This window comes from Vigna unguiculata, chromosome 2, assembly GCF_037176805.1.
Source record: "Vigna unguiculata cultivar grain cowpea cultivar isolate G323 ecotype 2 chromosome 2, ASM3717680v1, whole genome shotgun sequence".
NCBI classification, from domain to species: Eukaryota; Viridiplantae; Streptophyta; class Magnoliopsida; order Fabales; family Fabaceae; genus Vigna; species Vigna unguiculata.
Genome location: NC_140793.1, coordinates 20,830,281 through 20,849,959, shown reverse-complemented (window position 1 = coordinate 20,849,959; position 19,679 = coordinate 20,830,281). Strand labels below are relative to the sequence as shown.

General features: G+C 34.5%; 1 protein-coding gene and 1 pseudogene across 2 annotated transcripts; both read right to left on the bottom strand.

Moving 5' to 3' along the window:
- Nucleotides 1–13,603: 13,603 nt before the first annotated feature.
- LOC114168651 (S-adenosyl-L-methionine-dependent methyltransferases superfamily protein) lies at nt 13,604–16,482 on the bottom strand. Of its 2 annotated transcripts, none has more exons than XM_028053558.2 (3): nt 16,288–16,482; nt 14,687–14,754; nt 13,604–14,580 (listed from the first exon to the last, which is right to left on the bottom strand). In XM_028053558.2, exons 2-3 carry the CDS (start codon nt 14,687–14,689, stop codon nt 13,810–13,812), a joined length of 774 nt encoding a protein of 257 aa, XP_027909359.1. In that variant the 5' UTR covers nt 14,690–14,754; nt 16,288–16,482; the 3' UTR covers nt 13,604–13,809. The 2 variants fall into 2 exon arrangements, with proteins under 2 accessions (XP_027909359.1, XP_027909350.1); XM_028053549.2 differs by having other exon boundaries at nt 14,687–14,804; nt 16,288–16,481.
- A 724-nt stretch (nt 16,483–17,206) lies between these two features.
- LOC146888421 (pentatricopeptide repeat-containing protein At2g22410, mitochondrial-like) lies at nt 17,207–17,867 on the bottom strand (annotated as a pseudogene).
- Between the last annotated feature and the right edge of the window lie 1,812 nt (nt 17,868–19,679).

The window sequence follows — 19,679 nt, the reverse complement described above, 5'->3', positions numbered from 1 at the left end:
ATTTCTACTCCTAGTAAAATTGAATAATTATTTTCATATATATACATTTGTAGGCATGTTAAGTTTATCGTTTAGATTTGTATTGAGCTACATCAAGACTTGGTTATCAACTCTTATTTCTCTTTTTGGTTTAGATACACTGTTATTGTAATTTCTTCTCTTGTAGTGGGATTAAAATGAAATAGTGACATGTCTAGTGCCTTCCTCCTTGCTTGCTATAATAATAATAATAAAGAATTTCAAAGGATTTGCAAGATTGGTTAGTATTTTAATTGTTTAGGTTGTTTTTGTAAATTGATTTGTTTCATAGTTAGATTTTACCCTTTTAAACTTGTTAGGATAGTCTCTTTATAGTTTCTTAGGTTAGTTTAGTGTAATTACAATTTCTTGGCCAGTCTAACATAGTTCTTTATGTTTAAGTAGTGAATTTTAGAAGTCTATTTAGGAGTTAATTTTTGAGTAATTTTTTTGCCATTCTTAGTCCGTTAGAACTTGTGAAGACAATTTATATCTTAAAAACTATTTTAAAGATTTTTTGTGATTTTTAATTGCTAAAATATGATATATTTTGAAGCGGTTTTTAACCATAAAAAATTATATATTTTGTGGTGATTTTTAACTGTAAAAAATATTATATTTTGTGACGGTTTTTAACAATAAAAAATAATATACTTTTTGGCATTTTTTAATCGTCAAAATATAATGTATTTTGTATTTTTCATAGTCAAAATATGATAAAATATCATAAAATAAAAATAAATTTTATAGCGGTTTTTAATCATTGGTAATTTTTTTTTCTTTGTTGACAGCAATACCAGCGGTTAAAATTTTACTAACACAAACTGTTTTTGACATGTGTAATTTTGACAGTTTGAAAAAATGTCAAAAATTTTATTTGTGACAATTTTTTAGCACTACAACTTGTAATTTTAACCTCCACAAATGTCCACTTTTTTGTAGTGCTTTAATATTATATTATTAAGTCAAACTATCGAGAATTAACCATATAATGAAGTTAATATATGGTGTAACAAAATCCTTTGTTAGGTTGAGTAGGTACACAAGCCCTTCAAACTTGGAAGTTTTACATGCATGTGGAATGAACTTGCTACGACTGTAGATGGTCGTTGGCCATGTTGTAGTCGGCTTATGTATGCAGGGAGATTGAGTTGTTGTGACTATTGGTCGTCTTTAACCATGATGTAGTCGACTTTTTGACGTAGGTGGATTGAGTATATATTTGTGCCCGTACCCATACCAGCTTTCTTACTATTTTAGTATCCATTAACTATTTTTTATAAAATAATAAAAAGTTACGCAAAAGAACATAATATCATCAAATATTCAATATCAAAATAAGGGTATTCTCGTTTCTTCAATATCAAATATTTAGAAAAAATTTATAATTATATACATTTCAAATTAGAATACCAAATTAAATTTTATGAGAACTAAAACATTTATTAAATTTAAAAATGTTAATGAAACTTAACTGATAAAATTTAAAAATATTTTTAAAAAAATATAAAAAGAAAAACTTATTCAAATTAAAAATATTTTAAATGTCTCTTACATCAATCTTTTAAATTCTAAGGAAATTTATTTTTTTTATACACTAATAAAAATTATAAATCATCATTTGATCAAAATCACAAGAAAAAACAAAGATTAAACTAATAATAATTGAAATTTAACATAATTTTTTCATCTTTTGAACTTCAATATATGTTGGGTGGTGACAAAAAAGATTCATGACAATTACATTAAATTATTATATTATAGTAAATAGAATTTATTTATACAATCATAGTAATAAAATCACACTTATGGTAATGAGTTAGAAATTAGGTTAAAATACCTTTTTGGTCCTAATTTTCGTCAAGTTTTGTTAAATCAATCCTACTTTTGTTTTTATGCTCAAATAGGTCCCAATTTTTATCAATTTTGTTCAATTTGATTATTTTTTGCTAACATCGTTTAAATCATTTACAATATTTCGCATTTTGCGGGTCAAGTGCGGACCGGGCCTAAATGGGCCGAGATTAGGGGTGGCAAAACGGGCTGGGCCCAACGGGCCAGCCCGTCAGCCCGTGCTAAAAGGAACGGGCTGGGTTGAAGATTTCAACCCGTCAGCCCGTTCTGGCCCGTCCCGTCCAGCCCGTCAACTTGACGGGCCAAAGTACGGGCTGGCCCGTCCTGGCCCGTCCTGGCCCGTTTTAAAAAAATAAAATAAAATAAAAATAATTAAAAAGATTAACTTTTTAGATTATATATTTTAAATGTAGAAATATATAATAGTATTGTAATTTAAATCATCAACACCTACAAATTAAGTTTGAATTATTAGTTATAATTGAATAATTTAATATGTAAATTTAATAATTATTTTAACTTATCTAATTAAAAACATTAACTAATCAATTAAAATTTAAAATAATATTTTATTTGATTAAATATGACTTTAATAATAATTTATATGTATATATAAACAAATTTAAAAAATAAAACAAATTAAAAAATTTGAAAACTAATTAAAAAAATTTTTAAAAAAAAAAAAAAACTAGACGGGCCAGCCCGGCCCGCCCGTTAGCCCGTCCTATACGGGACGGGTTGTGATTATTGGCCCGTTTCTATTTGACGGGCTGGCCCGTCCCGGCCCGTTTTTTGACGGGCCACATACGGGCCGGGCCAAAACGGGCCGGGCTGGCCCGTTTGCCACCCCTAGCCGAGATGGCCCGTATGGCCACCCATACTTATAAGGTTGATCCATATCATCTAAGGCTGTAACACCCCATTCAGGATGTCACTTAAAATTTATAAATCGCCAATACTTCCAAAAACATAACTTTGATACTATCACTTGAAAGTGAACATTTTTAAAACTTAATTTCTATAAAGTAAATCAACATTTAAAATCAAACAAAATCGATATAAATCATAATAGAAAACTTAATACAAATTCTTCCAACTCAAAACAAACTTCTAAAATAGTCAAACTATTACATTTTATTCCAAAACATTTCCTAATGCTTTCCAAAAAAAAAAAAAAAAAAAAAACTCCTAAAGGCTTCCCCAAAGAGTCTCCTCATAACTATGCTTCTCCAACTGCATTTGTATCAACATCTGCTCTCGTATAACACAAGTTATACGATCATCACAGGTGAAAACAACAACCACCAACATGCAAGGATGAGCCAACTAGATAAAACATATCACATAACAATATATTGCCAACATACAACTCACCTAGCATGATCACATATGTTCATAAACTCAACTAATTCATATTATCACCAAGTAATATTAAATGATATGTCATTCTCTCATAACCAACCAATTACATTCCATGCACACCAATGCCTCTTGGAAAGGGCTTTCCCATGTTTTTCATAAGACTTACAAGCAACAATTCTGCCTGCTCAACAAAGCCTTAGGTTTGTTAAGCTCATACAAAGCCTTATGCCTGAAAGAAACTTTTCTACCCGACTCACCAAAGCCTTTTGGGTAAAAGAATCAACCTGGCTTTACAGTTATAAGAGAATTCACACCCCATCATCACATACACATATACATACATATATACATGCATATATAGATGTATATAACATTATCATATGATCAATAATATTTCAACTCATCATGTGAATTCATCATAAATGACTTAGCATATCACTTCATACATATATCATCACCATAGAACTTGCAATCACATTCAGAATAAGCAAAACACACCTAACAAACAACCTGACGTTCAAAATGCCCAAAAATAGGTATCAACACACAAAATTCCAATCACCCAGTGACCACTTTGTATCGCAAGAATACTCGCTCAGCGACCATGTTGTTATCCCAACGACCATGTAAGACCTGGGAAAATTAAATAAATAAATAAATAAATATTTATTTAATAAACATGGGGGAGGAATCGATAAATTAATTAATGTAGTGAGTTATGACAAAGGAATAGTACTAGCTTAAGTGGTTGATGTTAGGTTTACAGAGTGGGTTTCACTGGAGAGATACAACACCAATGAGACCTGAGCCTAACCACATAAGGCATTGACACCACTCTCAACCCAAAACCTTAAGGCGATGAGTTTATGGGTCTTTATTCTTATATAGTGCTCTATTTTCTCATTTCTAACCAATGTGGAACTTAGACTCACTTGGATTCCTAACAATCTCCCCCTCAAGGGTGAGTCCCTTCAACCACATTGGTACACTCCCCCTCCAACGGAAGCATTCCCAACCACAAGTACTCCTTTTCTACTTTTTTTGCACCGTCGTTCTTCTTAACAGGACACGCTTACCTGGAACCCTTGCTAGGAAGACTTTCGATACAAGGACCATACTGCACTCGTTTGAATCAGTTTTAACCATCGGCTCTGATACCACTTATTAGGTTTACAAAGGGGGTTTCATTGGGAAGATACAACACGAATGAGACTTTAACCCAACCACATAAGGCATTTAAAATAACACAAAATTGGCACACACATAGGACTTGAACCTAAGTCCTTTCACACAATCAAGTACTCTCACTAAACCAAAGATTCCTCAAACAACAAAATACCTATATGAGCAAAATGCTCATGAAAGACCATGGGTGGTAATACCTTAGTGAGAGGATCTTTCATTTTTGGAGTTTCTCCCTTATTGTTCTATTGAAAATTGTTCACTCTATACCTTATTGTTGTTAGAATACAACACAACTGATTTATTGTCACAATGTAACTTAATTGGTCTTTCAATTACTTCATAATGCACAACCCTATGACAAAATCCCTCAGCCATATTCCTTATTTGATGCCTCATAGCATCTTGCAAAATACTAAGTCAAAATACCTAATGATCTTTTACTAATCTGACTCCCTGTATGTGAGCATATAAACTCTTGTACTTTGTAAATACATCAAACCTCTTTTGGCTGCTTTCCAAATGATATTGCTTAAATATCTGCCTAATAACTCAACTATACATGCTATATTTGGATGCGTACATATTTGGATATACATCAAACTCTCTATAGCTGCATTTCCTAAATTTCTAAATTTCCTTTTGGACATTGAATGAGATTGAGCTGAAATTGCTCCCACTGAACTTGTGATACACATAATTATCAACATCATTCATCTCGAAACTAAATGAGAGAATCACTTGATGAAATTTGTGGTACCATTGACGAGATGCTTGTTTTAGCCTATAAATGGATTCTGTCGAATTATAAACCATACTCTCAGAGTCTCCTAATACAAAGTTTTCTGGTTCCACCATATAATTCGTCTCATCAATGTTGCCTTTGAGAAATGTCGTCTTGACATCCATTTGATGAAGCTCCTTTCTTTTTTAGTATGACCCTTTGCCACAAGACAAGCCTTCTACCTCTCCATATTACCTTTGGAATCCCTCTTGGTCTTAAAAAACCACTTGTCTTAAAAAACCACTTACAACCAATGGGTTTCACACATTATGATAATGGGACAAGTTCCCAAACCTTACTGTCTTGCATGGACTTATACTCCTAATTTATTGTTTCAATTCATTTTTCCGAATTAGGATCTTGCAATGATCTTTGCAAAGATATTGGCTCATGAAGCACGAGTTCTTGAGGATCTTGAGTTTGTTCTTGAAGATATGAACTTGCTTCATCACAAGCAACTATATGAATCAGTGGAATTGTCATCTATTCTTCCTCAAAGACAAAGTCTCTAACCTTATTCTTCCCCACAAACTCATTATCCTCAAAGAACATGACCGTTCTCGTCTCAAAACTTGTCTTTAATTTGGGATTACAAAACTCAGCCTCTGATCTCGTTGATTTGCTCTGTTTACCTTTAATGCATTCAACAAAAACATTAATGTTTGTGATGTCAATGGAATCCAAGATCCCATTTGACACAAGTCGTTCAACTATATGCTTAGAGGTGTGACCTAGGCATTTTCCTAAATCAATATTTACAATTTTATGCTTAGTACCACATCATTCCATATCGATGGATTCACTATAAGAAGGTCACCTAACAAGCATATACATATTATCTTTACCTAAAAGTGAACTGGTTCCAATTATATTTGAATGTAAAGACTACCTGAATTCATTATTTCCAAATGAATACAAAATCAATTGACTTCCGGTAGCTTATGTAACCCTTCATTGAAACACTGATGTTTAGTTGTTAAACTAAAGCTGACCACTAACTATCTCTTGAGTTATGGCTTGGGTTGACGAGTGTTGTCGTTGTGAGTGTGCGAGTTGTGACTCGTATGGATTAGTCCAGATAGATTGCCCTCCTCAGTATTAAGCTGATGAGTTTGATAGTCTTGGGATGTTACTAACTATGTTCTTATTGAAAATTCCACTTGGCGTTACAGAGTATGGTTTGTAACTGGTTTCTCGCACGTGCTCTACAAGTTGTGGCTTGTAGGTGTGGCAACAAGACATCTTGAGATATTCGTCTAAAGACGTAGACCATGGATGACATGGTGGTGGCCATGTGATACGGAATCAAAGGATGTAATTCCTTTTGTGTGTTTGTATGTATATATGTTTTATGTATATGTTGTTTAACTGTTAGCTCACCTTATCTGCTTGTGTTTTACGATGATCGTGTACACGGTACACGGGAGCAGAGGATGTTGCAGGTGGATTTGGTGAGGCCTAGAGCCGGAGCAGGGCTAGTCTGGGAGAAAGATTTATCAGAGTTTTTATTATGTCTTTGAATCAATTGTAAACTTTTATATTATCAGAATGAATATTTTATGTGATTTTTATAAGTATGGATTTGAATTTAGTTTACAATGAACTAAAGTTTAATTTTTCCGGCGTTTTGAGAAAAGTCAAGATAATAAATGATTTTTAATTATTATTTCTATTTCATTTTATTAAAAATCCATAATATTCGAACGAGATGTTACATGCGGGATTGAAGTTTTGTTGGTGGTTACCTTATTTTATGTAGGGATAATGAGATAATAGGTAAAACATGTAATGGTTGTGGGTTAATACATGGAAGATGATGGTTTATTGATGTTAAATTTGAATTTAGTTTGAGTTTTTGGGATGAATGAAGTGTTGTAGCTACTGTTTGGAGGTAAGTTTAATGTGGCGTGAGTTAGAAGCATGGTTAGGTTCTGTTGTGAGTTTCCAGGAGCTTGGATGTTCTTTTGGTTTAGTGACATGTTGTGAATTGCTTTATTGTTGAACACTTGTGTATCCATATTGATGAATGGGATGTGCAGGAAGTTGTAGTTGTGCAAATGAGTCCTATTGAGCTTTTTGAATGTGATTTGAGGTTCATTTCACGTCTAATTGTGAGTCCTAAGGTGAGTATGATAATTGGGTGTATAATCAAATTTAAGGGTGCCAATTGTGAATGTTTAAGTGCTCCTTGATGAGTAATTTCTCTTATTTGTGGTTGTGCTAATTGAGGGGTGTTAAATTATAACAAGATGGAGTTAATGTTCTTGATGTGTGTCGGTGATGCATTGGTGTGTTAGTAATGATTTTGCATTGCCTAAACCAGTAAAATCCTTTTTACTGGTGTAGTGCCTGGCAGGGTGGACTGGACCACCAGGCGATAACTATAAAAGAGGGTGTCCCTGGAGCATGTGGTGCCTGACAGTGAGGATTGATTCTCCAGGTGATAGCCACAAACCAGAGGGTCTTGAAACACGTGGCGCCTAGTGGTGTATGGTGGCCGCTAGGCGGTCTGCAACACCATTTTCCTAGTGGCGCTTAGGCTGCGTCAGGCGATAACATAAGGGCAGAGGGTTGTATGTGGATGTTTTACGTGGTTTACAAGATTTTAGGGTGATGGCTTTGGGCATAAGACATGCTGAGACCACAGGCGATGATTCGTAATGATTTGTGAACACATGGTGATCACGAGTGGGAGGCCGATGATGTTGGAAATCCTATGTGAGCATACGAGTCGGAGGCTCGTATTGGTTAGCTCCACTTTATTGTCACTCACGGGTGGTAGGTCGATGATGTTGGTAATCCTATGTAAGAATACGAGTGATGGTTCGTATTGTTAGCTCAACTTGATTATTACAAGCAGTGGTTCATACTAGGATATTTCCATGCGTGTGGTCTACGAGCATTAAGTTCGTAGAGGTTGGATCACGAGTGGCAGGTTCATGGCAGCATGTGTTAACTTTAAGGTCATGGCCAAAGTGTGTAGAATCTGGATGAACATGGTGGGAGGCCATGATTTCTAATGCATAAAGAAAAGTCACTAGTGCAGTTTGGACATTTTACAGCGCCCAATATGCCTCGGTTTAGAAGACAACCGAGACATATATCTCCCAAAATTTTATTTTCCCGCTTTTTTTAAAATTTTAAATTGATGCAACATTTTATGCCTTGGGTCTATGCCTAACCGAGGCGGATAGTCTATTTTGAGTGGTATATGCCTCGGTTTAAAATCAACCGATGCAATATTGCTTTTTAGGGTTAAAAACCCATATCGCGCCACTGTTGAAGCATCGTCTTGTTCGAGTTTGGAGCGAGTAGCAGTCGCATTTGGAGAGGAGCAGCATTTGCAGCGTGGAGGATAAACCTTTAGAGTGCCCTTCCTCAACGCAGAACACAGGTTTCAAGTTCCCTTCTTCCACACAGTCACAGTTCGTCCCTCCACCGTTGGTCCGTCGTTGCGACGCCGTACCTCCATTGTGGCGGTTCAATTTGACTTGTACGGTATGTACTTGTCCCTGGCTTTGAAAAGTAGAGTTAAGAAAGCATAAAATATATGTAGGTGGAGACATTATTCTAGGTTTTACTATACTTTGGTTTTGCATATTCTTTGGCTCTACTATGAGCTGCCATTTTCCCGCGAAGACACGAACGAGTGCGAGAGAGTGAGCACGACAAGGATGAGCTCCACCCCTTGCTGTAGACCCAAAGCTCCGACAAATTCTTCTCCATGACCCATTTTTCTTAATCCTTAGTGGATATTGAGAAACCCCATTTCTCGAAGGAATATTCCAATGTAATACGTTACAAATTCTGACGTAGTTGATACAAAACTGGTCCAATTGGCCATAGTATACGAATTGGTTTATGTAGTGTTAATGTGCAAATGTGATATTGCAATATGTAAGAATCATGTAGGTTCATGTTTCTGAACATGGTTTTGTTCATATGTACATTCAAAAAATTATAATACTTTGTAAAATTGTAATTACATAACTTGGTAACGTTTTAATTAGCATTACTGATTAGTTATTATGGTTAATTGTTATTTATGTTAGCATATCCATAACCCATACTTTGCTGCAGCTACTCATCATCTCCTTTTCCTTTTCCTTTCTTTAATCAAAAGTTTTACATAATTAATTTATTATGGTATTACGACATTCAAATTGAAACATGTGGAGATTGTATTCAAAGGACCTCGAGTCTTTTGAGTTTTGTCTCGATTTTAAACCGACCCCAATGGTAGAGGTGGATGGATCATGAAGTTGATTCTTTGGACTACTTAAATAAAGTGTTAAATAATTATTATAAGTTACAAACTATTCATGTTCATAAGCTTCGCTAACAATTGTTATAAAGTTGTTCTTATCTTTTTCAAATTGTGGACCTGGTATAATAACCATGATGCAATTTCAACTTGGGGTACACTATTAAATTAAACACGTCAACATTATAAACCAACTTTTCAGTTTGACTAACGATTTAAATTAATAAGATTTTGGAGGTAAGCCTTGGCATTATCCTGCAATTGATTATATTCAAAATAGTCACTTTTTAACTCTCTTTATGCCTCGGTTGGAGTCAGACCCGAGGCAGAAAGTACATTCAATTTTTTTTTTTAAATTTTTTATGCTCATTAGGTCTCGATTCTTTTTAGAACTGAGGTAGTAACCTTCGCATATGCCTTGGTTTATAACCGAGGCATAAACATGTCACCTTTTTACCTCGTCAGTATATGCCTCGGTTTTAAAACAGAAGCTAAAAGGCCTAAATAACCGCAGCAAAAACCCTTTCCTGCACTAGTGAGTTCTCAAAAGGGATTTTGGACTAAGTTAAAATGATTTGGGTGAAGGTTTATGATATGCCTTTTCATGTGTGTTTAATTACATTGAACTCACCCTTTCTATGTGTGTTTGGCGATGATCATGTAACTTGTTACACATGAACAAATGATGTTTTAGGTGGCGCTAGTGATGTTTAGAGCTGGAGTGGGGGCTAGCGGTTGGGGTTCCTTTGAGGAGTTGTTTTGACTAGTTTGTAATTTCTAATTAAGTCAGTGTTGGAACATGGTTTTTTGTAATGAATTAACTTTGGATTTTGAATTATGGTGCGATTAATAAAGTTTTGATTTTCCTGTGCTTAAAAAGACTCTAAAATGCTGAGTTATTAATATTACTATTTTCTTTTATTTAAATTAGTAATATGCACCTAGGATATTACAGACCACACTAGTTGTTACCCAACGATCACCAATCACCCAACAGCCACTTCATGTCATAATTTTCTCTCACCCAGCTACTACACCACTTGCCTAGTGACCCCTTTGCCTTGCAAAATTGGGTCGCCAACAACCAACCTTGTCCCCCAATGTCCAGACATGTACAAAACCATGAAAAACAATGCCCAAACACCTATTTGGTTAACTCTAAAGCACAAAACTTAGAAGCACCTAGTAACATTTTACCAATTTAAAGTTTCACTTAATCCTTCACAAGAACTCTCTTTCTGACCTTTCAACCGTCCAAAGTATGCAAAAGAAAATCATAGAACCTCCACCCAAAAGACATGTACATTAAGTGATAAAACTCCACCAAAACCTCATTGTTTCGTGAACCAATACACCACAATTCCATCAACTCTTTTCATGTGAATAACTAAAATGACTAAAAGCAAAATAAAAAAATGATCATCACAGTATCTCTCTTTACCTAAAAAACTTCAACCTAATGTTGTATTTCACATTTCCTTCATGTATTCATCCATAAAAAAATTATCATAATCTATCACCAAGAAGAACCTTAGTATTTCAAACCTTTAAATTTTCTCCACCCATAATCACAATAATAAATAAAAGTTTTGTTCCCTTTACCTGGAATTCTTGAAACAACATTGTCTTGACCTTACTTTAGCTTCCGTACATACCACAAAATGCTAAAAATAAAACTATGCACACAATAAGAATCAAAACATGACCTCCAACCCATAACAAGGTTCTAACCAACTGTGCTACTCTTCGCTTTGATATAAATTATTATTTATGAATTTAAATAATACCTCCTATGTCCAACTTACCCTTTATGAAATTTTAATTATTTTCCTTAGGTCTTACAAAGGCCATTATCTTGCCTTAAATTAGGACCTCCTGTTATTCTCACCACATGAATCATTCTACTCTATATGAGTTTGAATGATCATTAAAATGTTAGGATGTGACCTTACTTGAATCCATAAATCACTACATACATTATATTACAACCAAAAGAATTTCCTATGAATTTTCCTTTATCATTCTCCTATGAGCTTAGAATCACTCACATATATAAATATATATCAAATATGATCTTAGTATACTATCATCAATCATACACAATCATAGCAGTAGTTGAAAAGATCAAAGACACAATATTATAGTAAATGGCGCTCAACGGTGGTGCTCAACCCTAGAGCTCTTGTAAACCGCAACGCTCAATGGTGAAAAGTTAGTGCTTAGCACCATGGAGCTAGAGCTAAAGCTCCAGATCTACAGAGTCTCACTTGACGCTCAACGTTAACATTCAACGCCAAAGCTCTCGTAAACCGCAACGCTTAGCGATAAAGAGCCAATGCTCAACGGTACACTATAAACTAGCAGTTTAGAAAATTTAGAACCTATGTAAATGACCAATTGGGCACCTTTCTTGTAGCGTTTTTTATTCAAAATATTTTAGAGAGTTTAAAATTAGTACCCAATTGCTCAAAACGACATATTCCCATTTTTACTCAAACTATGGCCAACTCAAATCAATTTCAAAGCAATTCAACATGCATACCTCAATTCAACATACCACATCACAATTAAATACCAAAATGATCATTTTAATTTGAAATCCAATAAAAACCCAGCTTCCCTTGCCTCTAATGCAACCGAAGTTTGAAACATAAAACCCCAAGACGATTTGGGCACGAAAAACCCAAATTCAACCTAGAGAAGCTAAAACAAAGGCATATATAGAGGGATGAGGATTTGGTCAGAATCAAAGTAGAATCAATGTCCCAAGACCCACATGCATTCAAAATGCAACAACCCCAACTGAAAGAGAAGGAAAAGGTTGAATTTTCAACTTACGTAGATGAAAAAATTGTTCAGGTGGATTCGAAGAGGACTTTATCACAGTCCAAAATCTGGTCTCTAATTCATGAGAAGATGAGGATAAAATGAGAAAGAGTAAGATGAGTTGCTTAATAGATGAGCAAATAAGAAAAGATGGGAAAAAAAAAGAAAATTGAGAGTGTTTTTTATTACTAAAACTGACTGAAAGAGAAAAGGTGAATTTTACAATATAAATTTTAAATTTTTTAATTTTATTTTAATTTCTTAACTGTAAAAAAAAATTAATCTTATTAGATAAAATTTAATTTCATTAATTTATTTTAATTCAATTAATGGTTAGATTAATTAAATATTTGTTTAATATTTAATAATTGTTACTTGTTTTAATTAAAAGGAAAATACATATTAATATGAAAATTAATTGAAAAAAGTTTTTTAAGATTAAATAAGTGTTTAGTAATATTAACTATTAATAAATTTAAATAAAAACATATTGAGATTGTGCTTTTTGTTATTATACTAGAAACAAATTGTATTAATATTCATTGTATTAAAAATAAACTATATCAATATTTATTAGTCAAGTGACTATTTACCCTTTTAAATTTATTTCACATTCTCAATATCTTTAGTCAAAATAATGATTTAAGTGTTTTATGTAAATCACAAGTACAATAATTTCTAAAGATATGAAAGAATTCTAAACTTCAGCTAAAGAATTATAAGAGATTTGAAAGTCATAACGAGATCGAATGATATGTCTATAGCTTTAAGAACTGTAAATAATTTTAATTATCCATAAGTATTTGTGTGTAGTCTTAAATTGCTTAATGCTATCTTTGTATTTTCTTTTTCAATTTATTCAATTGCTTTAAAATTATTGAAATGCTTTGCCAAGCGTTACGCATGGTTAGAAGTTTGTAAGTAATAGAAATCTAATTTAAAAAAAAAAAAAACTTATTTTAGTGCTTATTCTAAAAAAAATCAACCGATAAATTTGTCTTTTATCTAGACTACGAGAATTAATTACTTTTACTTTTGTACAATTAAAAAATAAATCTTTTAAATTACTGAATAAATAGGTACCTGTATTTGCTAATATGAGTAGGTAAAAATCTAGTATACCTCAGGATATTAACACAAATGACTAGTTTTAAATCAACATTAACAATTTTTAGGTTCTGGCCTAGAGAACCATTGGATCTTGAACAAATGTCAAAATAGAGAGTTATAGAAAGTAAAGATAAGTATATCAATTGGAAAACAATCTAATTAAATGGAATGAAATAAGCAAAGAAAATATTAGAAGAAACTACTAAGAAAAACCTTGCTAAAAGTGGTTTTTAGTGAAGATTTAGTTTTTCACAATGTTTTGAAGCTAGTCAATTGATCCACAAAGCTGACCTCAGCTAACAGGAGGAATTGGTCGCTGTATTTCTAAGCATTCTGAATGCCATGGCAATGCAAACATAACAGTTGCCAGACAAAACATCCTAGTATCAGAAATCATTTGTTTTCTCAATCAACACTTGTTGTCACTATTGGTGCCTCTCCAAAGTGAAAACAAAGGAATATGTGTAAGCAAGGAGCCTATGAACCCAGAAGCAGATTGGTTTGGTTCATCCTTTTCAATATCAAAATCCCGCCAGAACTTGATGATATGGAGACTTTCTTCCTCTGTGGATCTTTGGACAACAATCTTAGAGCCATAGCCTTTCTTTCTCATTTGTTGGCATATCTCAGAAGGATTGTTTGCAGTGAGGGTCACCATGTATAGCCATCCCTTTTCTGACAAAAGGCGGTCTGCAACCGGCAAAATCTTATCGATCACACTCCGGCCATTCTCCCCACCGGCCCAAGATGAGGTAATACCTTCAACACCAACTTCATCTTCAGGGGTAGGCACATAAGGAGGGTTCACAACCATAACATCAACCAACCCTGCCAAACGCTCCTCTAGTCCAGCTGCAATATCTGTTACTACCAACTCAACACCAACCCCATGTGCTACCATAGTCTTTCGGGTCACCTCCACTGCATGAGGGTTGATATCGGTCGCAATATAGTTCACACCATAACCTTCCTGCCCCAGAATAAGAGCAAGGGAAGTGATGACATATCCACTTCCACAGCCTATCTCCATGCACAGTGATGGATGATGTTCCAGCAGGTTATTGCGATCAGCTAGAAGAGCATCAACCAGTGCAAAAGAATCATCACATGGTTCATAAACCTCCTGATGGGAACTCACAAGGCGAATTTGAGCAGTTCTTGGTAATTCTTTGTATGAAGCCTACCATTGAACAGATAACTGTCAGTAAACCTCAAATGTTCAATCCAATTCACAAGTAAAAAGGGTCTGGGGAAGTAGCAGCAACAAAAGATTTTGCCCACCATACCATTTTACCGGTGTTCACTTTGGCATTGATACACGGATGACCTTTGTTGAATCCAGCTCTGACTGGCACTGCTCAATTTCAAGACAAAATTTACAATATCAATTTCTTCCTACTCCTCCTGAGCCAGAAACGGCAGAATAATTTAGTTGTTGATATTAATATTAAAATAAAAGTGACATGAAGCAGTAGAAAAAATAAACTAAAAAATGAAAAATGAAGGGAAGTAAACGTGTTGTGAATCTTGTTGATGCAGTATATTGATCAGATATAATCATATGCTTTCAAATGCAAGCATGATCAGAATCCAATATACAAGAGCCAAGGGTTCTATATATAAGCATTCAGAATTTCTTTAAATTGACCTCTTCATCCAGTAGAGTCTAGAAGCAGAACTGACACATGAAATCATTTAACGTAGGAGTCCAAGACCCCAATCTATGCTAGTATTCTCCAAAATTACATGGCATCATTCGAACCAATGTTCTAACTAATGATTACAATAGTTGGTTCTGGTTCTGTACCATACAATTGTTTTTTGGCAGGGAGAATCATAAATTTTAGTCTTGAACAATCTTATATTAGAAATCATATCAGTAGATCAATCATTGATCACGTTAAATATTTGAAACAATAACAGATCACAACCAAGCCATGAGTTGCATCCAAGAGTTGACCATCATAAGGAGCAAGGACAATAACTAGGGGGGAAACAAGATATTAAAATCAATTTCCACATAGTGTTTAATCTCCAAAGACACAACAATGGAGCTTGAACATTTCACACTTTTCTTTTGTGATAATGTCTTCTTCAAAGTAGAATGCTTAATGAAAAGTAAAAGAAAAGGGGAACTCGTGCAACTTCCAACAATGGGAGAGAGTGAAGTAAATCCAATGCATTCAAAAACACATTATTGTTTAGCAATGTGTAATATTTGACACAATTTAGTGGAAGGGCTGGTGTCTTTAACATGATGCCAGCAGTTTGAACCAATCCTAATTAAATCCGTACATGTGAAGAGAATGCAGTGAACATGTGGGTGGCTAACAAAGAATATTTGATGAGGTAGATAACAAGTCTTCAAGTTTTCCAATTAAGACACTGAAGTGGAGCCACAAACAATAATCAAAAACCCACTCCGTAATAAACTTACAAGTTATATGGAGAGGCATAAGAAGATTGAAAAAACCAGTGAAAAGACGCGTAACAGGAGAAATATGTCTTCATATTATTTACATATATTTTCTAAGGTAGGACACCCTTGATAGAACGAACAATAGGTACAAACTATCCAGGGAAGAGTGTAAAATAAAGAAATAGAGAAAACAGAGTGGCAAGTTAAGGGAAAAAAAATTATCTCCATAAGCAGGAATGTGACATGTAAATACAAGACACTCCAGTTGCGTGGTCGATGAAACCAGGAATTCATAAATCCGTTCAGACTGTGGATGTAACACACATCCTTCACCACAAACTCATGCCTAATGCTATTGATTTCAATTGAGCTGCAACCAAGAGTCCTTTGATGCAAACAATGAATATTCAAATAGGGTAAGAAAAGAACAACATGGACATGTGGATAAAGTGGGCGTAACAAACTCACCGGCGGTCGCCGCCTTCGCACTCGCCGTCCTCGCGATTCTCCGCAATCGCAGCCCTCGCTGTTGCCGGGGCTCTTCGTCCTCGCCGTCGACGCTCGCCGCCCTCGCTGATGCCGGCGCTCTCCACCACGCTGCCCTTGCTGCTGCCTTTTGTTATTCTACTCCTTTTTCTGTTCGTGCCTACGTTGCTTTTACTATTGTGCTTTCTATCTCGAGTATAATTAGAATTTGAAGAAAAAGGATTTTTGCCTTTTTTTTTCATTCTATTTAGGGTTTATTTAGAATTTGAAGAAAAAAAAAATGGAATTACCATTTTTTCTAAATTTTTTAGTTGTTTCATACATGAATATTTTATGAATTACCAATCCTTTTATAATTATATTATGAACCCATTTTATAAATTATATATAAGTTATTTTTATAATTTATATTATTTTTAATAATATTTTTATTTACAGACTTAATTTTTCATCTATTTATGATTTTCAAGAGTCGATTACAGTCTTTGAGTTAATAAAGTCCATGAGTTAGGATTTTTTATTCGTGAGTTAGAATTTTTTTTACCTTTTCGGTCCTTGTATGGTTTCTGAGTTTGATAACATTAGTTAAATTTAATTTTTTAATATGGTACCAAAATGATTTAGAGGTTAATTATAACTAGATTTGTTGCTTATCGAATCTATTTTACACGCTTCTATCATTCTGATATCAAATTAATTACAAATATTTAGCCTAATGTATATATTTCGACCCAAGAAAAGTCTCTTAGAAATAAAAATTCATGTTAATTAAATATTTTAAGTATATAAGTGAATGCAAATTCTATTTTACGAACCACTTTTATAAAATTAAATTGAAAAAAATTCCACTACTCAATACATGTCAACTAGTGCAGTACTAAACGCCTAAATACTATGTCCTTTAAAAAAAATGGTGAATCTGCATTCCTACATTAAATGCTCGTAGTTGTGAACATGTAGACTAGCATTTAACCATGATAACTTCATCTAAGTTTGATATTCTCAATTTGCATTTCATGGAACAAAGCCGGGTCCATTTACTATTCTTAGCTTGAACAACTACTAATGATTGCATTCCAAGGCACAACAACCTTCTCTGGAATTTTATACAAAAGCTCTTGGGAGACATAAAAAAATCAAATATGACATATCCCAAAACCATTGTAGTCCTTTAAGCAAAGGCCTTATGTATCATGTTATCAAATAGACTTTGTGTAGCCAAGAGGCCTCTACATTTGACATGCATGTCCATGTAAATGAAGTTTTCAATCGAGATTCAAATCATGTAGTTGAGAATAAGAAATCATCCCAATCATTGTACTATTATTTGGTTTCACTTTATCAGCCACCATTTCCCTATAGAGATTCCCTTATAAGCCATTTCTAACACATCTCACAATCATAGTAAATGTTACTAGAACATAACCATTATTGAACACATTATACACTGCCTTCAACTCTCCATATGAGAGTAGCACAATTATTGATACATGGTGCACAAATATATCAAATTTAAAACCAACTTTAACACATGCCCAAGTACAATATAGCCAACAATTCATAGATAAGAAAGAGAAAGCCTTCAGCAAGAAAGGATAAGCATGGATATTGTGGTTTTATAATACCACATTCGAACATTCTCTTGTACACCAAAATAGGTCCCTCTAAGTCCAGCTTTACACAAATCCCCTAATTATGAGAGACTACTTTAAAGATTCATTCAACTTAGTTTTGATAAGGTTAGTTAGGCACGGTGAATATGAGATCTTTCAAAAGTTGTGTTCTGTAACATCCTTGCCGGATATTACGGGTTTAAATAATAAAATAAAATAAGAAAATAAAATCTCATTAATTATAAATTCATTTCCCAAAAATGCGGGAAATTTCAAACTTTTATTAATTATCAAATAGTCCAGTATTACCAATAATTACAACTTATTTGAACTCATAAAGACAATGTAAAAACTCTGAGAAAAACTCCCCAAGACTAGCCCCGCTCCGGCTCTATGTCTCACTAGATCCACCTGCAACACCATCTGCTCACGTATATCGCGTATACAATCATCGCCAAACACAAGCAGATAGGGTGAGCTAACAAAATAAACATATATATATATATATATATATATATATATATATATATAGTACAATTATATATATATATATATATATATATATATGTATATATATATATATATAATACAATCACACCAAAGGAGTTTCGTCCTTTGATTTCACATCACATGGCCACAACCATGTGAACCGTGTTCTACGTAATCTAGTGATTACCTCAAGATGAACTGGTGCCATACCTATCGGCCACAACTGATAGAGCACGTGCAGGAAACCATTGCTACGGATCATACACCGTAACGCCAGGTGGAGTTTCCATATACGAACATAATTCGTAACGTCCAAAGACTACTAAACTCGTCAGTCAACTACTGAGGAGGGCAATCTATCTGGACCCATCCGTACTGGCCACAACCAGCACACTCATACCGGTAACACTCGCTAACCCGAGCTCAACTCAAGGAACATCAGCAAGCCGACCTTTAAGATATCCTAGAAGCCTTGTAGATCACGCACATCATAGCAAGCATAACAGCAATCTGCTGCAGCAAAATTGTCTGGCAGAGGACACGTACCGCCAGGCGCTGCCACTTCCAAATCGTCTGGCGGGGGACACGTACCGCCAGGCACTAAGCGCCTTAGTCTTCACTGCCACTACAACTATCGCCTAGAGGGACTTTCTCTGTCACCAGGCGCCACACGCCTGAACTGCAGACTCCGCCTGACGCACCCCTCCTTGTCGCCAGGCGCTACACTAGTACTTGCACAATACTGGTTTTAGTTCAGGTTCAAGCACACTTCACACAGGTTGCTCTCATTTGCTCTCATTCTAGAGTACCCCTAATGGAAATCATTGCCATCTATAATGTTCCAGGCCTTATAGCATCTCACATGTGCATTCATCCCCTAGTCATATAGACCATCCCAAGCAAGCTTAAACAAAATATAAGCAGCAACACTCTATGAATTTTAAGCACATGATCTTATGCACCAATGCAATTTAATATTGACACCCATGCCTTCACCAAACCAATTCTCCATATGTGACTAACCCCAAGGAACATTCAAATTGATAGAGACTTACCACATAACTCAATCATGCTTCATTAGAAGTTACTAGGAATTATCAAGAGGTTATTCATGCATTCTAACGACTCCAAAATCAGTAATATTGAGTGACTTATATCTCTAGGTACTGACTTCGAAATCCAATCTCCACCGTTCAAAGTCAAGAACCACATGTTATGGACCACATGTCAAAATTTCACCTAAATCGGACGGTTAACGAACATGGAAATGAA